The following is an 18,620-nucleotide window of genomic DNA, read 5'->3' on the forward strand; positions in this document are numbered from 1 at the left end:
CATATAGTTTCAGAGAAAAGGAAATAAAGATCAAGTGAAAATAAAGCACAATTATAAAGACACTGAGCCCATAAATTAATTTCTTTAACGTCTCAAACCTGTCTGGGAGCTTCCTTGTAGCTAAAGTGATAAGGGTACATGATTTCATGATTCATGGTGAAAAGGAGAGACAGCCTTCCTCACACTCCCAAAACAACTGTTTCCAATGCGGCTTTGCATAAGGGAGACTGAATTTTATAGTGGATCACACCTTTAATGGTTCTCTAGTTTCTCTAATATTTCTGGGTTTCAAAAAGTTGTTTCTTGAAGTACTTCATAAAAGTTGAGGCTTCATGAATGATGTCAGGATGGTGGGAGAAAGAGTGTGGTTCGGCTCAGATGGTCCAGCTTACCCTGGTGTAAGTCAGAGGCCGTCTGGTAGATGGAGGGTCGTTTTGTCCTTCGAATGGCCTCCTACACCAGTACAGGCCTTTGCTTTTGGCATTGTGTTTGGTTTACCCATTCTACCTGCAGCACAGGCCTCTCTTTCAATGGGATGATAATTGCTACGTTTTATGGAGCACTCACCATGTGCTGGGCCTTGTGCTAGATGCTCGTTTAGCCCTCACAATAATTTGAAGGTGGGGACTACTGTTATCCCCATTTTATGGATAAGGAAGTTGAGGTTCAGGGAGATAAAAGGGCTGGCCTGAGATCACAAAGTCAGGACACAAACCGAGGTCTGTGTGACTGCAACCCTCACCCTCGCAGACCCACACATCAGCTACACCCAGGGGAGAGCAGTCAGGTTGCTGGGGACCCATGTGCTCTGCTTGGGTGAATGCAGGGACAAGCATCTCATCCCTGCCAGGGTAACCCAGGTCGTGGAGAAGCGACAGTCTTGCACATCCCCCCGCCTCCCCAGTCTTCTTTAGACCTTCAGCTCCAGCGGGAGCACCCTAAAACTTCTTCGTATCTCTTTGCTGCAGATACCGCCTGACTCTAATATCCGACTGACCACCAAGTCCTTCCGACCCTTCGTCCCACGGGTAAGGAGTTCCTTAGTGCCCCATGAGTGCAGACCGAGCCTACTAGACGCCAGAGATTTCTATTTAAAACCTCCTCATTACTCTCAGCTTGACCACGAGTCAGAAGGCCAGGATGAGACTCCCATGAAAGGCTGGGGTGCTGCTCCCTTCAAAGCCTAAATAACGGAGGCTGAGCCCCATAACTTGTGGGACCACAGCTTGTCCAGTCTTTTATTGGTGTTATCTAAGAATCCCAAGGAATGCTGGCATCGTCCCTAAAATGTACCCTAATGAATAGCAGCTAACAATTACAGAGGGCTTCCTAGGTGCCAGGCATGCTCTTGATGCTTTAAAAAATTAGTTTTTGGCCAGGCATGGTGGCTCATACCTGTAATCCCAGCACTGTGGGAGGCCAAGGTGGGCAGATTGCTTGAGCCCAGGAGTTCATGACCAGCCTGGGCAACATGACGAAACCCCATCTTTACAAAAAATACAAAAATTAGCCAAGCATGGTGGCATACAGCTGTAGTCCCAGGCACCAGGGAGGCTGAGGTGGGAAGATCACCTGAGGCTGGGAGGTTGAGGCTGCAGGGAGCTGTGACTGCACCACTGCACTCCAGCCTGGGCAACAGAGTGAGACCCTGTCTCAAAAAAAATTATTAAAAGATTAGTTTTTGAATGGATAATAGATTCTCAAGGTTCAACATTCAAAAGATCTAAAAGGTTATAGAGTAGAAAGTCTCACATCCACTCCTATCCCTTAACCACCCAGTTCCCATCTGAAGTTTGCCAGTATTACCAGATTATGCATATCTTTCTGATGATATTCTATGTATATACAGGTTCAGTATCTCTTATAATGCTTGGAAAAGCAACTCTGCCCACCTTCTTAGTGAAGCATTTTACCCCCTCAGCCTTCCAAACGTCTCCGTTCTAGAAGAGGATGTAGGTTTTACATATCCATAACCAAAAGGCTCATGGGAGTACTGTTTTTCCACGAATATCCTCCTAAAAAGGAAGAGTCTTGCCCCAAATTAAACTCTGTACCTATCTCTAGTTACACAGAAAATTAAGAGCACTTTTGAAATGGTGGAGTCTAGGGCTGGTCGTGGTGGCTCATGCCTGTAATCCTAGCACTCTGGGAGGCCAAAGCAGGCAGATTGCTTGAGGCCAGGAGTTCAAGACCAACCTGGACAACATAGCAAGACCCTGACTCTATTTTAGAAAGAAAAGCTAAAAAAAAAAGAGAGAGAGAAAAGAAAAAAGAAGTATTCTTTGGAATATCATATTAAAAGAATAATAAGAGAAAAGTAAATAGTTTTTTAAAAAAGAGACGGTGGGATCTAGCTATGTCATATTTCGAAAACACTGGCAATCTGACCTCAGCATGCCCAATTAGCAGAGTGTGATGAGGGGATGGAGAAACCTTGGGAGAGGTAGGGAGGGAGAAAAAATGGGCCCAACTTTTCTGGAGGACAATTTGGCAATACCTGCTGAAAGCTTTAAAAGCATTGCTGGCCAGGCGCAGTGGCTCACACCTGTAATCCCAAGACTTTGGCGGGCAGATCACCTCAGGTCAGAAGTTTGAGGCCAGCCTGGCCAACATGGTGAAATCCCGTCTCTACTAAAAATACAAAATTAGCCGCGTGTGGTGGTGCACACCCATAATCCCAGCTACTTGGGAGGCTGAGGAAGGAGAAATGCTTGAACCCCAGAGGCAGAGGTTGCAGTGAGCCAAGATGGCACCATTGCCTTCCAGCCTGGGTGACAAGAGTGAAATTCTGTCTCAAAAAAAAAAAAAGCATTGCTGTTCTTCAACTCAGCAATTCCACCTCTAGGAATGTTTTCCTGAAAATAATAGCCAAGGTGGTCATTATAATGGCAAAACCTTGAAGACAACTTGATGCTTGATAGAGTTTCATCCATCACAAGACCTGTACACAATGAAGTACAATGCAGCCATGAAATAGATGGCGCCAACTCTGTGTCTGACATGGAGAGATGGCCAGTTTTGCCGTTAGGAGAAAAGTGCACAGAGAATTTCGTGGGCAATAAAATCAATCAAAAGCAATTCCCAGCTTTATCTGACTCCCTCAGGCCTCTCCTGGCAGACTTGTATATTTTCTTCTCTTGACGTAATCTCCTAATTCTGCTCCCAGTTAGCCAGGCTCTACCCCAACATGAACTTGGAGCTCCAGGGATCAGTGCCCTCTGCTCCACTCCTGAACTTCAGCCCTGGGAATCTGTCTGTGAACCCCTATATGGAGATAGACGCCTTTGTGCTCCTGCCCAGCTCCAGCAAGGAGCCTGTCTTCCGACTCACTGTGGTAAGGTTCAGAGCCTTTGCAAATGCTGTTCCCTTTTCCCCACATGCTTTTCTCCCCACTCACCACCTGGATAATTCCTCCAGGTCTCAACTTAAATATTACTTCCCGGAGAGGGCTTTCTTGCTGGCCCTTACCCCCAATCTACCTATGCCCTTTGCCACTTTTTCTTGTAACACCCTATCATCTTTCTTCTCAGCATTTACTACCAAGGTACTTTGTAGCTGTCTGCACGTGCATTTGTTTAATGCATGTATCTCTCACTATGTTAGTCTGGGCTATTGTGAGGAGAAATGTAGACAGATCTTTGTCTATTTGCTTTGTTCTTTGTCTGTATTTGACCCTGGAAGACTACATTTCCCGTGCTTCTTTGCACTCTGATTTCCACCAGGTCAGCCAATGGGAGGTACTGTCAGGAGAATGAAGTCGGGGAGGAAGGATGAAGCCAGAGTACTATTTCCTCTTTCTTTGCCACGGCAGAGGCTCAGACTGTGACTCTGTCTCCTCTGTGGTGACTTCCATAATTCCGCCTCCACTCATTGTTCCCCTAGTCCTGGGGAACTGTGGATACAGCCTCCTGTCTCTGCTAATCTCTGGATGGCCTCACCAATGCTTTACTAGCTTCTCAACAATTCCATCACTTGTATAACCAATTCCCTATATTAAATTCCCTCTGCATTAAACATTGAGAGTGAGTTTTCCTTTTTTGATGGACTCTGTCTAATAGGGAAGGGATGCCGTGTCCTTTGGCGGCCCTGCTCGCTGGATGGAGAACTCTGCTCTCTTGTTTCTTGACTTTTGAAATCAATAAGTCAAATCTCTGCCAGGGTAATTCTTCCTAGAGGCTGTATCTGCAATTTTAATATTGTTGTTATTGTTATCAAAAGTATCATTATTAATATATTTTAAATTAAAATATAATTTATTGTCTGGGTGTGGTGACTTACACCTGTAATCTCAGCACTTTGGGAGGTCAAGGCAGGAGAATCACATGAGGTCAGGAGTTTGAGATCAGCCTGGGCAACATAGCAACACTCCATTACTACAAAAAAGAAAAAAAAAAAAAAGCCAGGCCTGGTAGCATGCACCTGTAGTCCTATCTACTCAGGAGGTTGATGCGGGAGGATCACTTGAGCCCAGGAGATCAAGGCTGCAGTGAGCCATGATTGCACCACTGCACTCCAGCCAGGCGATAGAGAGACACTCCATCTCTAAAATAATAATAATAATAATTTATTATTGTTGTTACTAGGGCTGAATCTTGACCTGAGATAACTAGAAATGATCCTTTTTAGAGCTTTCCAAGAGTAGGTACTCTATACCTTATCTTAGTAGTCTGTTCAAAGTTTAACTGCTATCATGGACAACAATTTCAAGTAAAAATGTTCAAGTCCAAGTTCAAATATTGATTGAGCACCTACAGTGAGCCTTCTGGGAGGGGCAAATTTCCTGCTTTAGCTCATTGAGCTGTTTGTTGAGAGGATACAGTCCCTCGTCATCATCCTTCCTATACATACAACCTTCATCACTTACACCTGCTTCCTTCTACTGGCATTTCCAGGCCACTAATGTGTCCGCCATCTTGACCTTCAATACCAGCAAGATCACTGGGTTCCTGCAGCCAGGAAAGTAAGTTGGCCTCCTGCCCACATGCGGGTGCCCAGCTGGACTCCATCTGTATACTGTAGCTGCTTCTCTGTAGCTGGTGGGAGGGGGGAAACCATTTGGAAAGTACACTTACATTTCACCCCAATTGGCCCAATTCTTCTGCCCCACTGGTCCTGCCCCCACAAATCTCAAATTGTTAAAGAATTCACTAAGACTGTTACTTCTTAATGTATGCATTTTAGGCCCCACCTATATTAACTTCCTGAAATGATAAAGAGTGAGCTTTTTGACACTATTTCATCTGCCCTCTGACAGTCTTCCCGATATCATTGTATCACTGCTTTTAGTTCCTCAGTCATCTTTTCCACTCCTGTTCCCGCCCTACCTTTGGCCCTGTGCCTTCTCAAGCCCATCCTTTCTCGCTTCTGGGGACCCCCACATTGCTTAGACTTGCATAAAGCTCACACCTTTGAATCTTCTCTGATTCATTACAGGGTAAAAGTGGAACTGAAAGAATCCAAAGTTGGACTATTCAATGTAAGTTGTTGTTTTTATTGATGACATGATTAGAATGTTAATTAATTTGGGGTGTTTCCGAAGCAATTGCTATGACACCTATAATAGGAAATACAAAAGGAGAAGAGTTGATTTTTTGCCCTGGAGAAGTGTAAAGTCTTGAAAACACAAGACATAGGGCCAAGGAACAGTTATATCCTAATATAAAACAATATGTAATTAAGTCATCTACTGAACAGAATTCTTTTAACTGCCAGAGACAGAAAGCCAATTGAAATTGTCTTAAGCAAAGAGGAGAAATATATAGGATTATATAACTGAAAAGCAAAAATAAATGAAAAAACAAAGATCAGAGGTTTCAGGCATAGCTGGATTCAGGTGTTCAAATTAGTGCATCAAGAATCTCTCTCCCATCTCTCTGTTCTGTTTTCATTTGTGTCAGCTTCACTCTCAGGCAGGCTCTCCCAATTGGTAGCAAGCCCCAGAGTTTCCTACCGTTTCCGTTTCTTTAAAAATTTACAAAAAAACAAACAAAAAAACTCCCTGCTCACTCTCATTGGACTAATCTTGGGCACCCAGTCTTAAGCCAAGCACTGTGGCCAGAAGTTGGGCAAGGCCAATCAGCCCAGCATGGATCTCATCTACAGTCCAGGAGGCAGGATTTGCAGTCACCTACATCCAAATCATATAGACTAAGACTGGCGAGGAGGGTTGTTCCCTGGGGGGAAACAGACTCTGTTATCAAAACAAGAGGGATTGAGTGCTGAGCAGGTAAAACCAAGAAGTGATTTCCATAAAGTAGAAAAAGTAGTGAAGTAGACGGCCCCATATAAAAGGAGGAAAGAGAATGTGAAAATCAGTGTGGGCCGAAGTGATGGAGAAGAGCTTTCTGGAAAGAGGGAAGGAGGAGCTGGGTAGACTTTAACGTGCAGTCGTTGGCTTCTCTTTTACCATTCCATGATGCTGGCCTCCACTGACCACCTCCACCTGTGCCCTGCCTCCCAGACTTTCCCAAAGCACTTATGAAGTGGAAGCAAACACAGAAGCTGTGGGGAGAGATGCAGGGACCCTGAGGCTGACTCCTTGCAGAGAATAAAGGGTGAAGTGAATAACGGTACACTCATATTGTATCTGTGCATGTTTACTGCAAAGTAAAACATTCGAGTAAAAAGTTTCACAAAAATCCATCCTATTGGGTTTTCAGAGCATGAAATGTAAAAACAAGAACTATAGACTCAGATAAATTTAGATTCAAATCCTGATGCTGCTGCCCAGTTGGTAGTAAGTCCCTTTCATTCTGTAGGCCTCGGTTTCCTGATATGTGAAATAGGGACATTAATATGAATGTTGAGGGACTGTTGTAAAGATTGATCAGACACACACACAAAGCTCTGAGCTCTCTGCTTGGCATATAGTGAGGGTTAAAAGTTGTGTTTCATGATTTTGGTAGAGCAGCTTATTTTGCTTTTATTAAATTTTTTAAATTATACAGGTAGTTCAGGAAAAACATTCTCACTGTAAATAAAATTGAACACTAAAGATAAGGCTAAGGACAAGTCAAACGTTAATGTTCTTCCTTTAGAGGAAAGACATTTGGGTGTGTAACTTTCCAAAATTTTTCTATTCACTTGCATAATAAATGCTCATCTCAAAAGAGTTTTATCTTATAAAATAGTAACATGATGTAATAATAGTTTGCTTTTTCCAAGCATTTTGCTATGTTGGCACACACAGAACCACCGTGTGGCCATGTGGCGATGTAAGTGTACCTCTCCTGTTCTCCTCCAGGCGGAGCTGTTGGAAGCACTCCTCAACTACTACATCCTCAACACCCTCTACCCCAAATTCAACGGTAAGAACCACTGTGGATTTTTCCAAGTCAAAAGCGGACACTGCCGTCTGGAGGAAAGAGAGCTGGACTTGGAAAACAGGGCTCTCCTGGGGGCTGTATGACCGTGGGCAAGTCACTTCTCTCTGAGCTTAGCGACCTTCCTGTGACATGGGATGGTTGAAGTTGGCCTCATCTCCCTCCAGGGCTCTAATGAGGGTTGGGGGCTGGCACAGCTCTTTGGAGCACGGGAAACCTCCCTATAAGCGGCATAGAGGGACACATGGAAGTGCCCCACGTTCTGAAGAGGCAAGTCCAAGACTGAGGACCAAGTTAATATAGAAGGCACAAGGCAGCCGCCTCTGGACTCACATCTCCCAGTCAATTGCCCAACTGCCTAGTCAAAAAAGAAAGCAAAAGACTTAAACCCTGTTTCCATGAAGCTTTGCTTCTTTTGGCTGCAACAGAGAGCAGGACGAGGCAAAGGGCAGGGAGTGGATGCCCTGTTCCTTATCTTATCGTGAATGTGTTCTTCCTCCAGACAGCACCATGCCTGACAGCTTAGGCTTCCAAGCCAGCTTCCCTGGGTTTAAATTCCCTTTCTTCCACTTCCTAACTGTGTGACCTAGAACAAGTTATTTGACCACTCTGTGCCTCAGTTTCCTTATCTGTAAAATGGAAAGACTAATCACACCTACCTCATAGTCTTGGAAATCATTAAATGGGAATATAGCGAATATAGAGTTTGCAGAGAACATTTTCGGTAAAAATCTGTCTCTAATTATTATATATTCACCAATCTCTCTCAATGTTGTGCTTCAACCTCCAGATAAGTTGGCCAAAGGCTTCCCCCTTCCTCTGCTGAAGCGTGTTCAGCTCTACGACCTCGGACTCCAGATCCATAAGGTTGGTGGGTTCAGGGGGCTCTGAGGATGTGTGAGGGAGGAGGTGGTTTATATGCTAGCTTCAGAGGCCATGACTCATGGGTGACACCCAGCCCAGCCCTGCAGCTGGGAATGTCTGGCCAGGGGGAGGACGGGTGCTCCTGGGCCTTACCATATGCCACAAAACCATCCACGTGTCCTTCAGAAGTGGCACCTCTGCTGGTGCAGGCGGCATTTCACACAGCCTTATGCCACCACCACCTCCCATCCCTACCATGAGGGACCTGAGGGAAGTTCAAGACCAACTCGTTTTGAAAACACTGCAGGCCGGCGCGGTGGCTCACGCCTGGAATCCCAGCACTTTGGGAGGCCGGGGCGGGCAGATCACTAGGTCAGGCGTTTGAGACCAGCCTGGCCAACATGGTGAAACCCCGTCTCTACTAAAAATACAAAACTTAGCTGGGTGTGGTAGCAGGTGCCTATAATCCCAGTTACTCAGGAGGCTGAGGCAGAATTGCTTGAATCCAGGAGGTGGAGGTTGCAGTGAGTCGAGATCATGCCACTGCACTCCAGCCTGTGCAACAGAGCAAGACTCCGTCAAAAAAAAAAAAAAAAGAAAGAAAGAAAGAAAAAGAAAAGAAAAGAAAGAAAATACCATAAGTCCTAGACATAGCATTTGGTCAGGTTCTGAAAGTCATTTGTAAGTTTTAAGCTTTTCTTCTAAATTTTTAGGTTGAAGAGCTTTATTATAAATATATGTTTGGCATGCCTCCCCATTTAAACAAGTACTACAACCATATGTACTTCTTTTTTTTTTTTTTTTTTTTGAGACAGAGTCTGGCTCTGTCACCCAGGCTGGAGTGCAGTGGCGCAATCTTGGCTCACTGCAACCTCTGCCTCCCAGGTTCAGCAGATTCTTGTGCCTGAGCCTCTGGAGTAGCTGGAACTACAGTCTCCCACCACGACTCCCAGCTAATTTTTTTTTTTTTTTTTTTTTTTTAATTTTTGGTAGAGACTAGGTTTCACAACGCTGGCCAGGCTGGTCTCAAACTCCTGGCCTCAAGTGATAGGCTCACCTCGGCCTCCCAAAGTGCTGGGATTACAGGCATGAGCCACCATGTCCAGCCAACACTATATACATTTTTAAAAATTATTCATAAGCCTATTGCTCCACTACAACCACAGTTTGAATTTTGGTGTACTTCTAGTGCTTTTTGTTTTAAGGGTTTTTTTTAAGTTTGTTTGTTTGTTTTGCACAGTTGCATTACTAGTGCTCCTGCCTGTTTTCTTTCTTTCCCTTATTTTTTAAACTTAAAATAAATTTTTTTTTAGGCCAGGAGCAGTGGTTCACACCTGTAATCCCAGCACTTTGGGAGGCCAAGGCGGGCGGATCATGAAGTCAAAAGTTTGAGACCAGCCTGGCCAATATGCTGAAACCCCATCTCTACTAAAAATACAAAAATTAGCTGGGCATGGTGATGTGCGCCTGTAATCCCAGCTACTCAGGAGGCTGAGGCAGGAGAATCGCTTGAACCCAGGAGGCGGAGGCTGCAGTGAGCTGAGATCATGACACTGCACTCCAGCCTGGGTGATAGAGCAAGACTCCGTCTCAAAAAAATTTTTTTAAATTAACTTAAGGTTCTTTTTTAAGCTTAACTTAAAAACTGTTTTAATACCAAGTGAAATAGTGAAAAACTATTTTTCACTACTCAAACTATGATTCTGACCAAGCATTTTGTGGTCTATCAGTGCTTGCAATTTTCAGGTTATCTTTTGAGACGAGATGAACTGGGTTGGCAGACTCATTAGCAGGAGGGGGATGCTGCACTGTGCCTGGTACATTGTTAACATCAGAAAATAGTAGTCATTAAAGGGAATGAAGGGCAGGGGGGGATGATTAGGAACCTAGAAACACTGACCAACTGTTCTATCTAAAAAACAAATGTCCAAAGCCCTTTTGGGCTCTGAGATACTCAACACTTAACTGCTCTTGAGCGTTCGTAAGTAGTCAGACAGATCATTGTTCAAATCAAAGATTGAGTGACAGTTCATCTCATCGGCCTTAGTTTTCTCCTCTGTAAAATGGGACGTAACCTAAACGTCATTGAGCTTTTGTGATGATTAGAGGGCAAGTATGATAGCTTCTAGCTCAATGTTTGACATGTGGAAGGTAATTAGATTTATTATATATTATAATATTCATTAGAATTTTGAGGTCAACTCTGTCCATGTGTCTAACCATCTAAAATAAAGGATGGATCCCTGTGGGAAAGAATTGAACTTGGTCTTTGGTTCAGAATTCCTGCCCCTCTGGGTGATGGAAACATAAGAAAAGCAGGAGAGTACACCCTAGCAGTTCACAATTTTTCGTCATTTGCCAAGGAGAGAAAATTTAGGTGACACAAAGGACACTTAGAGGCCTGTCAGGCAGCAGCAGCTCGGGGAATGACAGATCGATCTCTACTTTGGAGAAGGCGGCTGGGAAAAGCTATGCTTTATGGAGAGCTTGGGGACTGAGGCACACTCGCGATTTATGCACTGACCTGGATTCTGGCAGAGCTTGTGTTTCACAAGACGTGGGCGCCCTTTCAATCGCAGATGCATCTTTTTGGAGTAGAGGATACTCTTTACCATCCTGTCCTGTCCTGTTTTTCCTAGGACTTCCTGTTCTTGGGTGCCAACGTCCAATACATGAGAGTTTGAGGACAAGAAAGATGAAGCTTGGAGGCCACATCTGGATCTGTATGTTGCATTTCCAGCTGTGCAGCACATTTCGGAGATTCTTGAAGAATGAAGACATTTCTGCTCTCAGCTCCGGGGATGAGGTCTGCCTGGCCTCTGCCTCCACCCTCCTCCTCTTCACCAGGTGCATGCATGCTGTCTCTGAGTCTGGACTTTGCTTTCCCCTCCAGGAGGGACCACCCTCCCCGACTGGCCTGGGATATCTTTACAAGCAGGCACTGTAATTTTTTTTTTTTTTCTTTTGCCATCTGATCCCCATGCCTAGCAGAGTGCTGGCACTTAGCAGGTCCTCAATAAATATTTATTAGATGATGAGATGATGAAATCACTTGGCAAGCCTCATCACTGCCTGCCCTCTTCTGACCTCAGGGGTCTTTGGATAGTTAACCCCATCTATGGTCTCCAAGGCCCCTTTCTCATCGCCGCTGCTGTGGGAGCCTCAATGAGAGAACCAGGGATTCTGTGCATCACTTAGCCCTGGACCTGGCATCGGTGCTCGTCTCTAAGGCCCTTGTCCTGTCTCAGGCAGGGGCTCACTTCAACATCGTTCCTTCCCTCATTTCTCGCCTGCTACAGCCAGGGGAGCCAATGATCTCCTGGAGCAAAAGCTCAGCCTCCCGCTGCTTTTCCCCCATTGAAGCAGGTGTAAATTAGGAGGAAATGGATCTGTCTAAGTTTTTGGTCCAACCCCAATAAAAAGCTCATCCAACTGTTGTTTATAAGCCCCAAGCCTGGAGGGAGAGGCCATGATTTCTAATTACTGAACAATGAGCCTTTGATCAGACTAATAAAGAGTCGTTTCCAAGTTATGTAGTTGGGCTCCCAGGGACTGGGAGTCAGAAGACTCGTTTGATAATTTTTTTATTGTGTTAATGAGCAGATGGATGGAGCTTCAGGCTAGCAGATAATTCACAGGGAATAGTCCCATTTACCCTGTGTGTGACAGAGATGTGTTCCAAGATGGGACGATGTGTTGTCGCCCAGCTGGTGGCAGGGTAAGCTGTGGCTTCGTGTCCTCTCTCCTCTCTACTTTTGTTCATTTGTTTTCCACCACTGTCCATCCCTATGGCCGACTGGTGAAGGACACAGGCTTCATCCAGTACTAGCCGTGTGGCTTTGGGAAGGTCACTTTGCCCCTGCGGTCCTTATCTATGAAATGATGATGATGATTATAGTAGTCACTTTCTGGGACTGCTATAATGACTGTATTGGGTAATCCATGTGGAAGGATTTATTTAGCCACAATGGGGATTCCATATTTCTTGGCTGGGTGTGCTTACTAAGCACCTTCTATTTGCCAGGCTTTGGGGTCCTCATGGGGAGAAATACCTGCAGCGCAGGCTCCATTCCTGTTCCTGCTTTTAAGAGTGATACTTAGGTATGCTGAAAAGAGCCAGTATTGATTCCAGCCTACCAGTTTTGGGTCCGTGGGCAAGATATCTCCAAGCGTCAGTGTCCTCTCCTGTCAAATGAGGCTGGAAAGAGCTCCCAGCAGGATTACTTTGGAACTTGATGGATTCATGTTAAGCTTCTGTAGGTGCCCAGGGAATAACCAGGTGGTGGTCAATGGATGACACAATTAGATCACCTGTCATACTTTGGTGTCCCCAAAAGTAGACCCTGAAACAAAGAGGTGAGTGCAAGTATTAGGGTGGTGCAAAAGTAATTGCGGTTTTTGCTGTTACTTTTTTTTCTTTTTTTTTTGAGACGGAGTCTCGCTCTGTCGCCCAGGCTGGAATGCAGTGGTGCGATCTTGGCTCACTGCAAGCTCCGCCTCCCGGGTTCACGCCATTCTCCTGCCTCAGCCTCCTGAGTAACTGGGACTACAGGTACCGCCACCACGCCCAGTTAATTTTTTGCATTTTTAGTAAAGACAGGGTTTCACCATGTTAGCCAGGATGGTCTCGATCTCCTGACCTCGTGATCTGCCTGCCTCAGCCTCCCAAAGTGCTGGGATTACAGGCGTGAGCCACTGCACCCGGCCTTTGCCATTACTTTCAATCGCAAAAACCGTGATTACTTTTGCACCAACCTAATAGTTTATTTGGAAGAAGATCCCAGGCGGTACCAACAGGAACTGGAAAATGAGATGGAGAAGGCAGCCTATAAATGGTGAGTGATGAAACCAATTACTACCATAGGTGACTGGAGCTAATCCCACTGGAGAAACTCTGAGACTTAATGTACAGCACATCTCATGGTATCCCAAGAGCAAGGGGAGCTGAAGTATATATACGCCACTTCCCATCAGTCATAGGTTGAGGGGAACTCCTAGGGGTTATTAGTTCTCTGGTTCTTCTATTCTGGGGAGTGGGCTATAGGAGTCATAGAAATCTCTCAGGCAAAGAAATGCAAGCACTGGTGATTAGAAGTCAGATTGGTGTGCATTGGTGGTAAGGTCTGGGAATCTGGGTGGGGCACTGATGTGGTCTATTCATGACCTTACAATAGGGTAGCAGCTCAGCTGGTCAAAACCCCAGCTGTACAATTAAAATGTTAGCCACGTTGCCTGGAAAAATTGTGATTTGTTCTCTGCATATTTTTTTACAACTCAGGTTTAGTTTGCAGGCAAGCTTGCATTCCAGAACATTCTAGGACATTCCCAGGGATAGCTCCAAGAAAAGGCTCAGGGAAGCTCAGGCAAGTCCTTGATGGGTATGAGGCAACAAGGTTTGCCATAAGACGAGGGAAAAAATACTTATTTGTGACAAAGGCAAAAGGTTTGTTATTCATAAAGCAGGAAAAGGGTATTCTTATTCCGTGAAACTAAACATTTTCATTTTGTAACAAGTGCTATAGGGGCCAAGAGAAAGCCTCCCCCTTTGCCCTCTGATAATTTGCTGAAAATGAAAGGACAATAGATACATTAATAGAAGAAAAAGGCATACAAAATTTATTTAACATAGACAGCATGGGGGAATCACATAAGAATCATTACCCAGGCTGGGTGCAGTGGCACATGCCTATAATCCCAGCAATTTGGGAGTCTAAAGTGGGTGGATCACTTGAACTCAGGAGTTTGAGACCAGCCTGAGCAACATGGTGAAACTCCATCTCTATAAAAAGTACAAAAAAAAAAAATATATATATATATATATAGCAAGGCATAAGGGCATGCCCCTGTAGTCTCAGCTATCCGTGAGGCTGAGATCGCTTGAGCCTCACGGGAGGATCGCTTGAGCCCAGGAGGCAGAGGTTGCAGTGAGCCAAGATTGCGCCACTGCACTCCAGCCCAGGTACCAGAGCCCAGGTACCTGTCTCAAAAAAAGAAAAGAATAATTACCCAAGAAGCCAATGGGCACAGATGCTTCTCTACCCTTCTTCATAGGGAAGGGCATAGATTAAGGTGGGAGTAAGTGATTTTCAGGGGAAATGATTGAGCCCAAAGAAGAATGGCCTGGAAGAAGAAGTTCCTCTGTGCACTGGGGGAGGTGGCAGGAAGGTGAGGGGCAGAACTTCACAATGAACAAAGGTTGCCTTGTTATGCAGATGAAGGGCCCCGGGTAATCTCTGAGCTGCACTAAAAGGATAGATGAAGAAGCCTGTCTGGGCAAGATGATGATTCCCAGTCTTTTCTCCAGTTAATCTTTCTTGGCTCTTTGATGAGATTCCTAGGAAGGGGGTCTTAAAATAATTGCATTTCTTTTGGAAAGAAGTTTTCTTATTCAGAGAAGGAAATTCCAGACAGAGTCCCTGCTGGTGCTTCAGGAAAGAGGATCAGAGAGCTAAGGAGGTGAGGGAAGATCAGAGGAAGACCTTGAGGCTGCTTTTTTAGTTCAGCATATCAATGTGCCATGTATTGGCATATAGTTTTCTGAGCCCCAACAGTGTTATATCTTGATGGGGTAGTACAGGACAACACAGCTGGCCCTAGAGTCCCATTGCAGGTTCTGACACCCTGAAATCTGACCATAAACATATGAGTATCCCGGACAGCTCCAACCTGTAGAGAAGGACTGGCCTTGGGACAGGAGGTTCTGATCTCAATGACCAGAAGAACCGGACTGTCAAAGAACTTTCAAGAGACCACAGTCTCATTGCTGTGTAGAACTCATTCTCACACAAAACCAAGATGCCACCTTGGAGTGCCTCCTCTTGACTACAACCTGTTCCTCCCTTCTGCCATTCACTGATTTCCCCTCTCCTCTCCTCAACCTGATCAGAACATCTAGCCCCACCGGTGTCTTCCAGGCCACTACTCTGATTTAATTTGTCTCCATACCTAAGCACAATTCATCATCTCTAACAGAATCCTTTCATCTCCTGACATTCCTACTTTCTACATCCCCAGCCTGGGGCCTAGGCTTAGGTAACAGAATTAAATCACTGGAGGAAAAGGCAGGCAGGCTATAGCCAGTTGAGGTCTCCTTCCATCACCAAAACCACAGCTCTGTCTGAATGGCCTAAGCAGCAGGAACAGCCTAGAAAATGGAATACATGATATTTCTAATGAGAATCTCAGGTAAGGTCTCAGAACCCATTCAGTCTCAAGACATGCTTTTTTTTTTTTTTTTTTTTTTTTTTTTTTTTTTGAGACAAGGTCTGGCTCTGTCTCCCAGGCTGGAGAGCAGTGGCACAATCTTGGTGAACTACAACCTTCACCACCCGGACTCAAGCCATCCTCCCACCTCAGCCTCCAAAGTAGTGGGACTACAGGCATGCACCACCATGCCCAGCTATTTGTGTGTGTGTGTGTGTATTTGTTGTAGAGACAGGGTTCTGCCATGTTGCCCAGGCAAGCCCCGAACTTGTGAGCTCAAGTGATCCACCGACCTCAGCCTCCCAAAGTGCTGAGATTACAGGCATGAGCCACCATTCCCAGCTGCATTTCTTCTTTCTTTTTATTTATTTATTTTTGAGATGGAGTTTCTCTCTTGTTGCCCAAGCTGGAGTGCAATGGCATGATCTCGGCTCACTGCAACCTCAGCATCCCTGGTTGAAGTGATTCTCCAGCCTCAGCCTCCTGAGTAGCTGGAATTACAGGCGCCCACCACCACGCCCAGATAATTTTTGTATTTTTAGTAGAGACTGGGTTTTGCCATGTTGGCCAGGCTAGTCTCGAACTCCTGACCTCAGGTGATCTACCTGCCTTGGTCTCCCAAAGTGTTGGGATTACAGGCATGAGCCACTGTGCCCAGCCTGCATTTCTTCTTTCTAAGGAGCCCGAGATGCAGCTTAGAAGAAAAGACACTAGCATGCCAGGATAGTCCATATTGTGCTGTAAGTGAAGGCAGCATGGAGAAGTCCTGGCAATGTAGGTAACAAGGTCAGGGGCAGCCACAGGTCTGAATAGGTGGAAAGATGAGAGCTGTGGGGTATAGTATCAAAGGGTTAGGCAAACAGTAGAATCAATAAGTGTGCATGTGTGGAAAGGGCAGGAGAAGAAAACAAAACAAACAAAACCAAAACCAAGTACAGCATTGGGCCCCAGGGATTAGAAAGTCTGGCAGGAGCTAGCACAGCGAATGTACTTTGCTTCTTTCACAGGAAAAGTCTAAAATGTATGTCCCTATTAGTACACAGAGATCTTCTGCATTTGATTTTTAAAACTTAACACAGCTTCATAATATTTCACATTTGTGTGTGTACAAAATAACTTCTTCATTCTTATTTAAAGATGAATAGGATCTCCTGGTGAAAGGTACAATTTATTTAACCAACTCCTACTTATGGGTCCTCAGGTTGTTTTAAAACTTTTGCTTTTGTAAATAATGTTTCAGTGAATACCTGTATTCATATGCCAATTCATACATGTGGAGGTACATTGCAGAATAAATGCCCAGAAATCAAATCCCATAACTCTGACTCTTCAGTTAATTTAGCAAATTGTCATTTGCTCACTTTCTCCTCTTTCCAGACTTTCCCCTTCTCTTGAGGTAGTGCCTGGGTATACAGGGATGTTGAAGGGGTCCATATGGTATCATGGCAGTGGAGTGAAGCAGGACATAGTAAAGAATTTAACCCTGCTCAAAGAGAGACATGGCTTTTGTCCTTGGCCCCTGGAAGGTAATCTCTAAGCCGTTGGAATGCTTGCCTGGTAACAGTGTCTTTGTTTACCTGGGGGCATTGGTCCATAACAGATAGTCTAACAAGGGGAGCCATGGCAGGGCTTTTGGTCACATCATATCAGCTTAACCTCTGAAGATGCTGAAGACTGAGCCCAGCCATATGGGCAGCCACAGAATTTTCCGTGGTCTGGAGCCCAGGAGAGAAAACTGGAAATTTCTCAAAAGCCAAATAGTGACAGGAAATTATTCAGTCGCTGATATGGTTTGGCTGTATCCCCACACAAATCTCATTCTGAATTGTAGTTCCCATAATCCCCAAGTATTGTGGGAGAGACCCAGTGGAAAGTAATTGAATCATGGGGGTGGTTACCCCCATGCTGTTCTTGCAATAGTGAGTGAGTTCTCATGAGATTTGATGGTTTTTTGTTTGTCTGTTTGTTTTTTTTTTAGATGGAATCTTGCTCTGTCACCCAGGCTAGAGTCCAGTGGCACAATCTTGGCTCACTGCAACCTCTGCTTCCCAGGCTCAAGTGATTCTCCTGCCTTGGCCTCCCAACTAGCTGGGATTACAGGCACCTGCCACCATGCCCGGCTGTTTGTATGTTTAGTAAAGACAGGGTTTCACCATGTTAATCAGGCTGGTCTTGAACTCGTGACCTCAAGTGATCCACCCGGCTCAGCCTCCCAAAGTGCTGGTATTACAGGTGTGAGCCACCGCACCCGGCTGAGATCTGATGGTTGTATAAGGGGCTTTTCCCCTTTTGCTCAGCACTTCTTACTGCTGCCCTGTGAAGAAGATAACTTTCTCCTCCTCGTCCTTCCGTGATGATTGTAAGTTTCCTGAGGTCTTCCCAGCGATGCGGAACTGTGAGTCAATTAAACCTACTTACCCAGTCTTGGGTGTGTCTGCATAGCAGTGTGAAAACAGACGAATACAGTCACCTTATTGAGGTCAAGTGGCCAATTTTTGCAACATTGCTAGATCAGGGTCTCAATGAAAAACCCCCTTTTAGGGAGAAGGCACAAATTTCCCATATAGAAAAATTCTAAGTAATGTATATAAACACTGCCCTGCAAGAAGTGGGGAGGATGACTCTCTGTCCCTTAAGTATGGCCTACACTTAGTGACTTGCTTCCAAAGAATAGAGTATGGAAGGGCGGTGGGGAGTAAATTTATCAAGAAACCTGACAAATACTACATTAGCCAGGTGATCAAGGTTAAGATACTCAGTGATAAGTCATGTTGATAGTAGGCATCTTAGTTCAGGCTGCTCTAATGAATTACCATAGACTGGGGGACTTCAACCGTAAACCCTAGTTCTCACAGTTCTAGAGGCTGGAAGTCTGGGATTGGGATGCCAGCATGACCGGCGAGGGCCCTCCTCTGTGTGGCAGGTTTCTGACTTCCCACTGTCTCTTCACATGGTGGGGAGCAAAGAGAGGGAAGCAAGCTCTGTCATGTCTTGTCTTCTGATGGCACTGTTTAATCCAGGTTAGCGTAAAGCTGCCTTACATATTTTGAAGTTCAGCCTAAAGATTCCTCTGTACATCGTGAACTATAACCTAAATGGAGTTGTAAACAGACCATACCCTACTCTTGTGCCAATCACCGAGTTTTGGCCAATCAAAAGTAGCCAACTGTTTAAACCATTCAAATAAGGCAAACATAGAGCTGTAACCAATCTGGCTGTTTCTGTACCTCA

The 18,620-nt window shown here is 45.1% G+C and overlaps 1 protein-coding gene across 2 annotated transcripts in view; it reads left to right on the forward strand.

Moving 5' to 3' along the window:
- LBP (lipopolysaccharide binding protein) overlaps window positions 1–11,718 on the forward strand; it is a 32,007-nt gene extending 20,289 nt beyond the window's left edge. The window contains exons 9-15 of one of the 2 annotated variants that reach the window (XM_015149034.3): window positions 969–1,028; window positions 3,167–3,334; window positions 4,893–4,960; window positions 5,434–5,476; window positions 7,244–7,307; window positions 8,113–8,189; window positions 10,826–11,718. In XM_015149034.3, coding sequence (XP_015004520.3) covers window positions 969–1,028; window positions 3,167–3,334; window positions 4,893–4,960; window positions 5,434–5,476; window positions 7,244–7,307; window positions 8,113–8,189; window positions 10,826–10,870 — 525 coding nt within the window. In that variant the 3' untranslated portion in view covers window positions 10,871–11,718. Of the gene's footprint in view, window positions 1–968; window positions 1,029–3,166; window positions 3,335–3,722; window positions 4,015–4,892; window positions 4,961–5,433; window positions 5,477–7,243; window positions 7,308–8,112; window positions 8,190–10,825 lie in introns of those variants that run through there. The other variant, XM_077951797.1, reaches the window with a different exon arrangement.
- Window positions 11,719–18,620: the final 6,902 nt, after the last annotated feature.

This window comes from Macaca mulatta, chromosome 10, assembly GCF_049350105.2.
Source record: "Macaca mulatta isolate MMU2019108-1 chromosome 10, T2T-MMU8v2.0, whole genome shotgun sequence".
Classification (NCBI taxonomy): Eukaryota; Metazoa; Chordata; class Mammalia; order Primates; family Cercopithecidae; genus Macaca; species Macaca mulatta.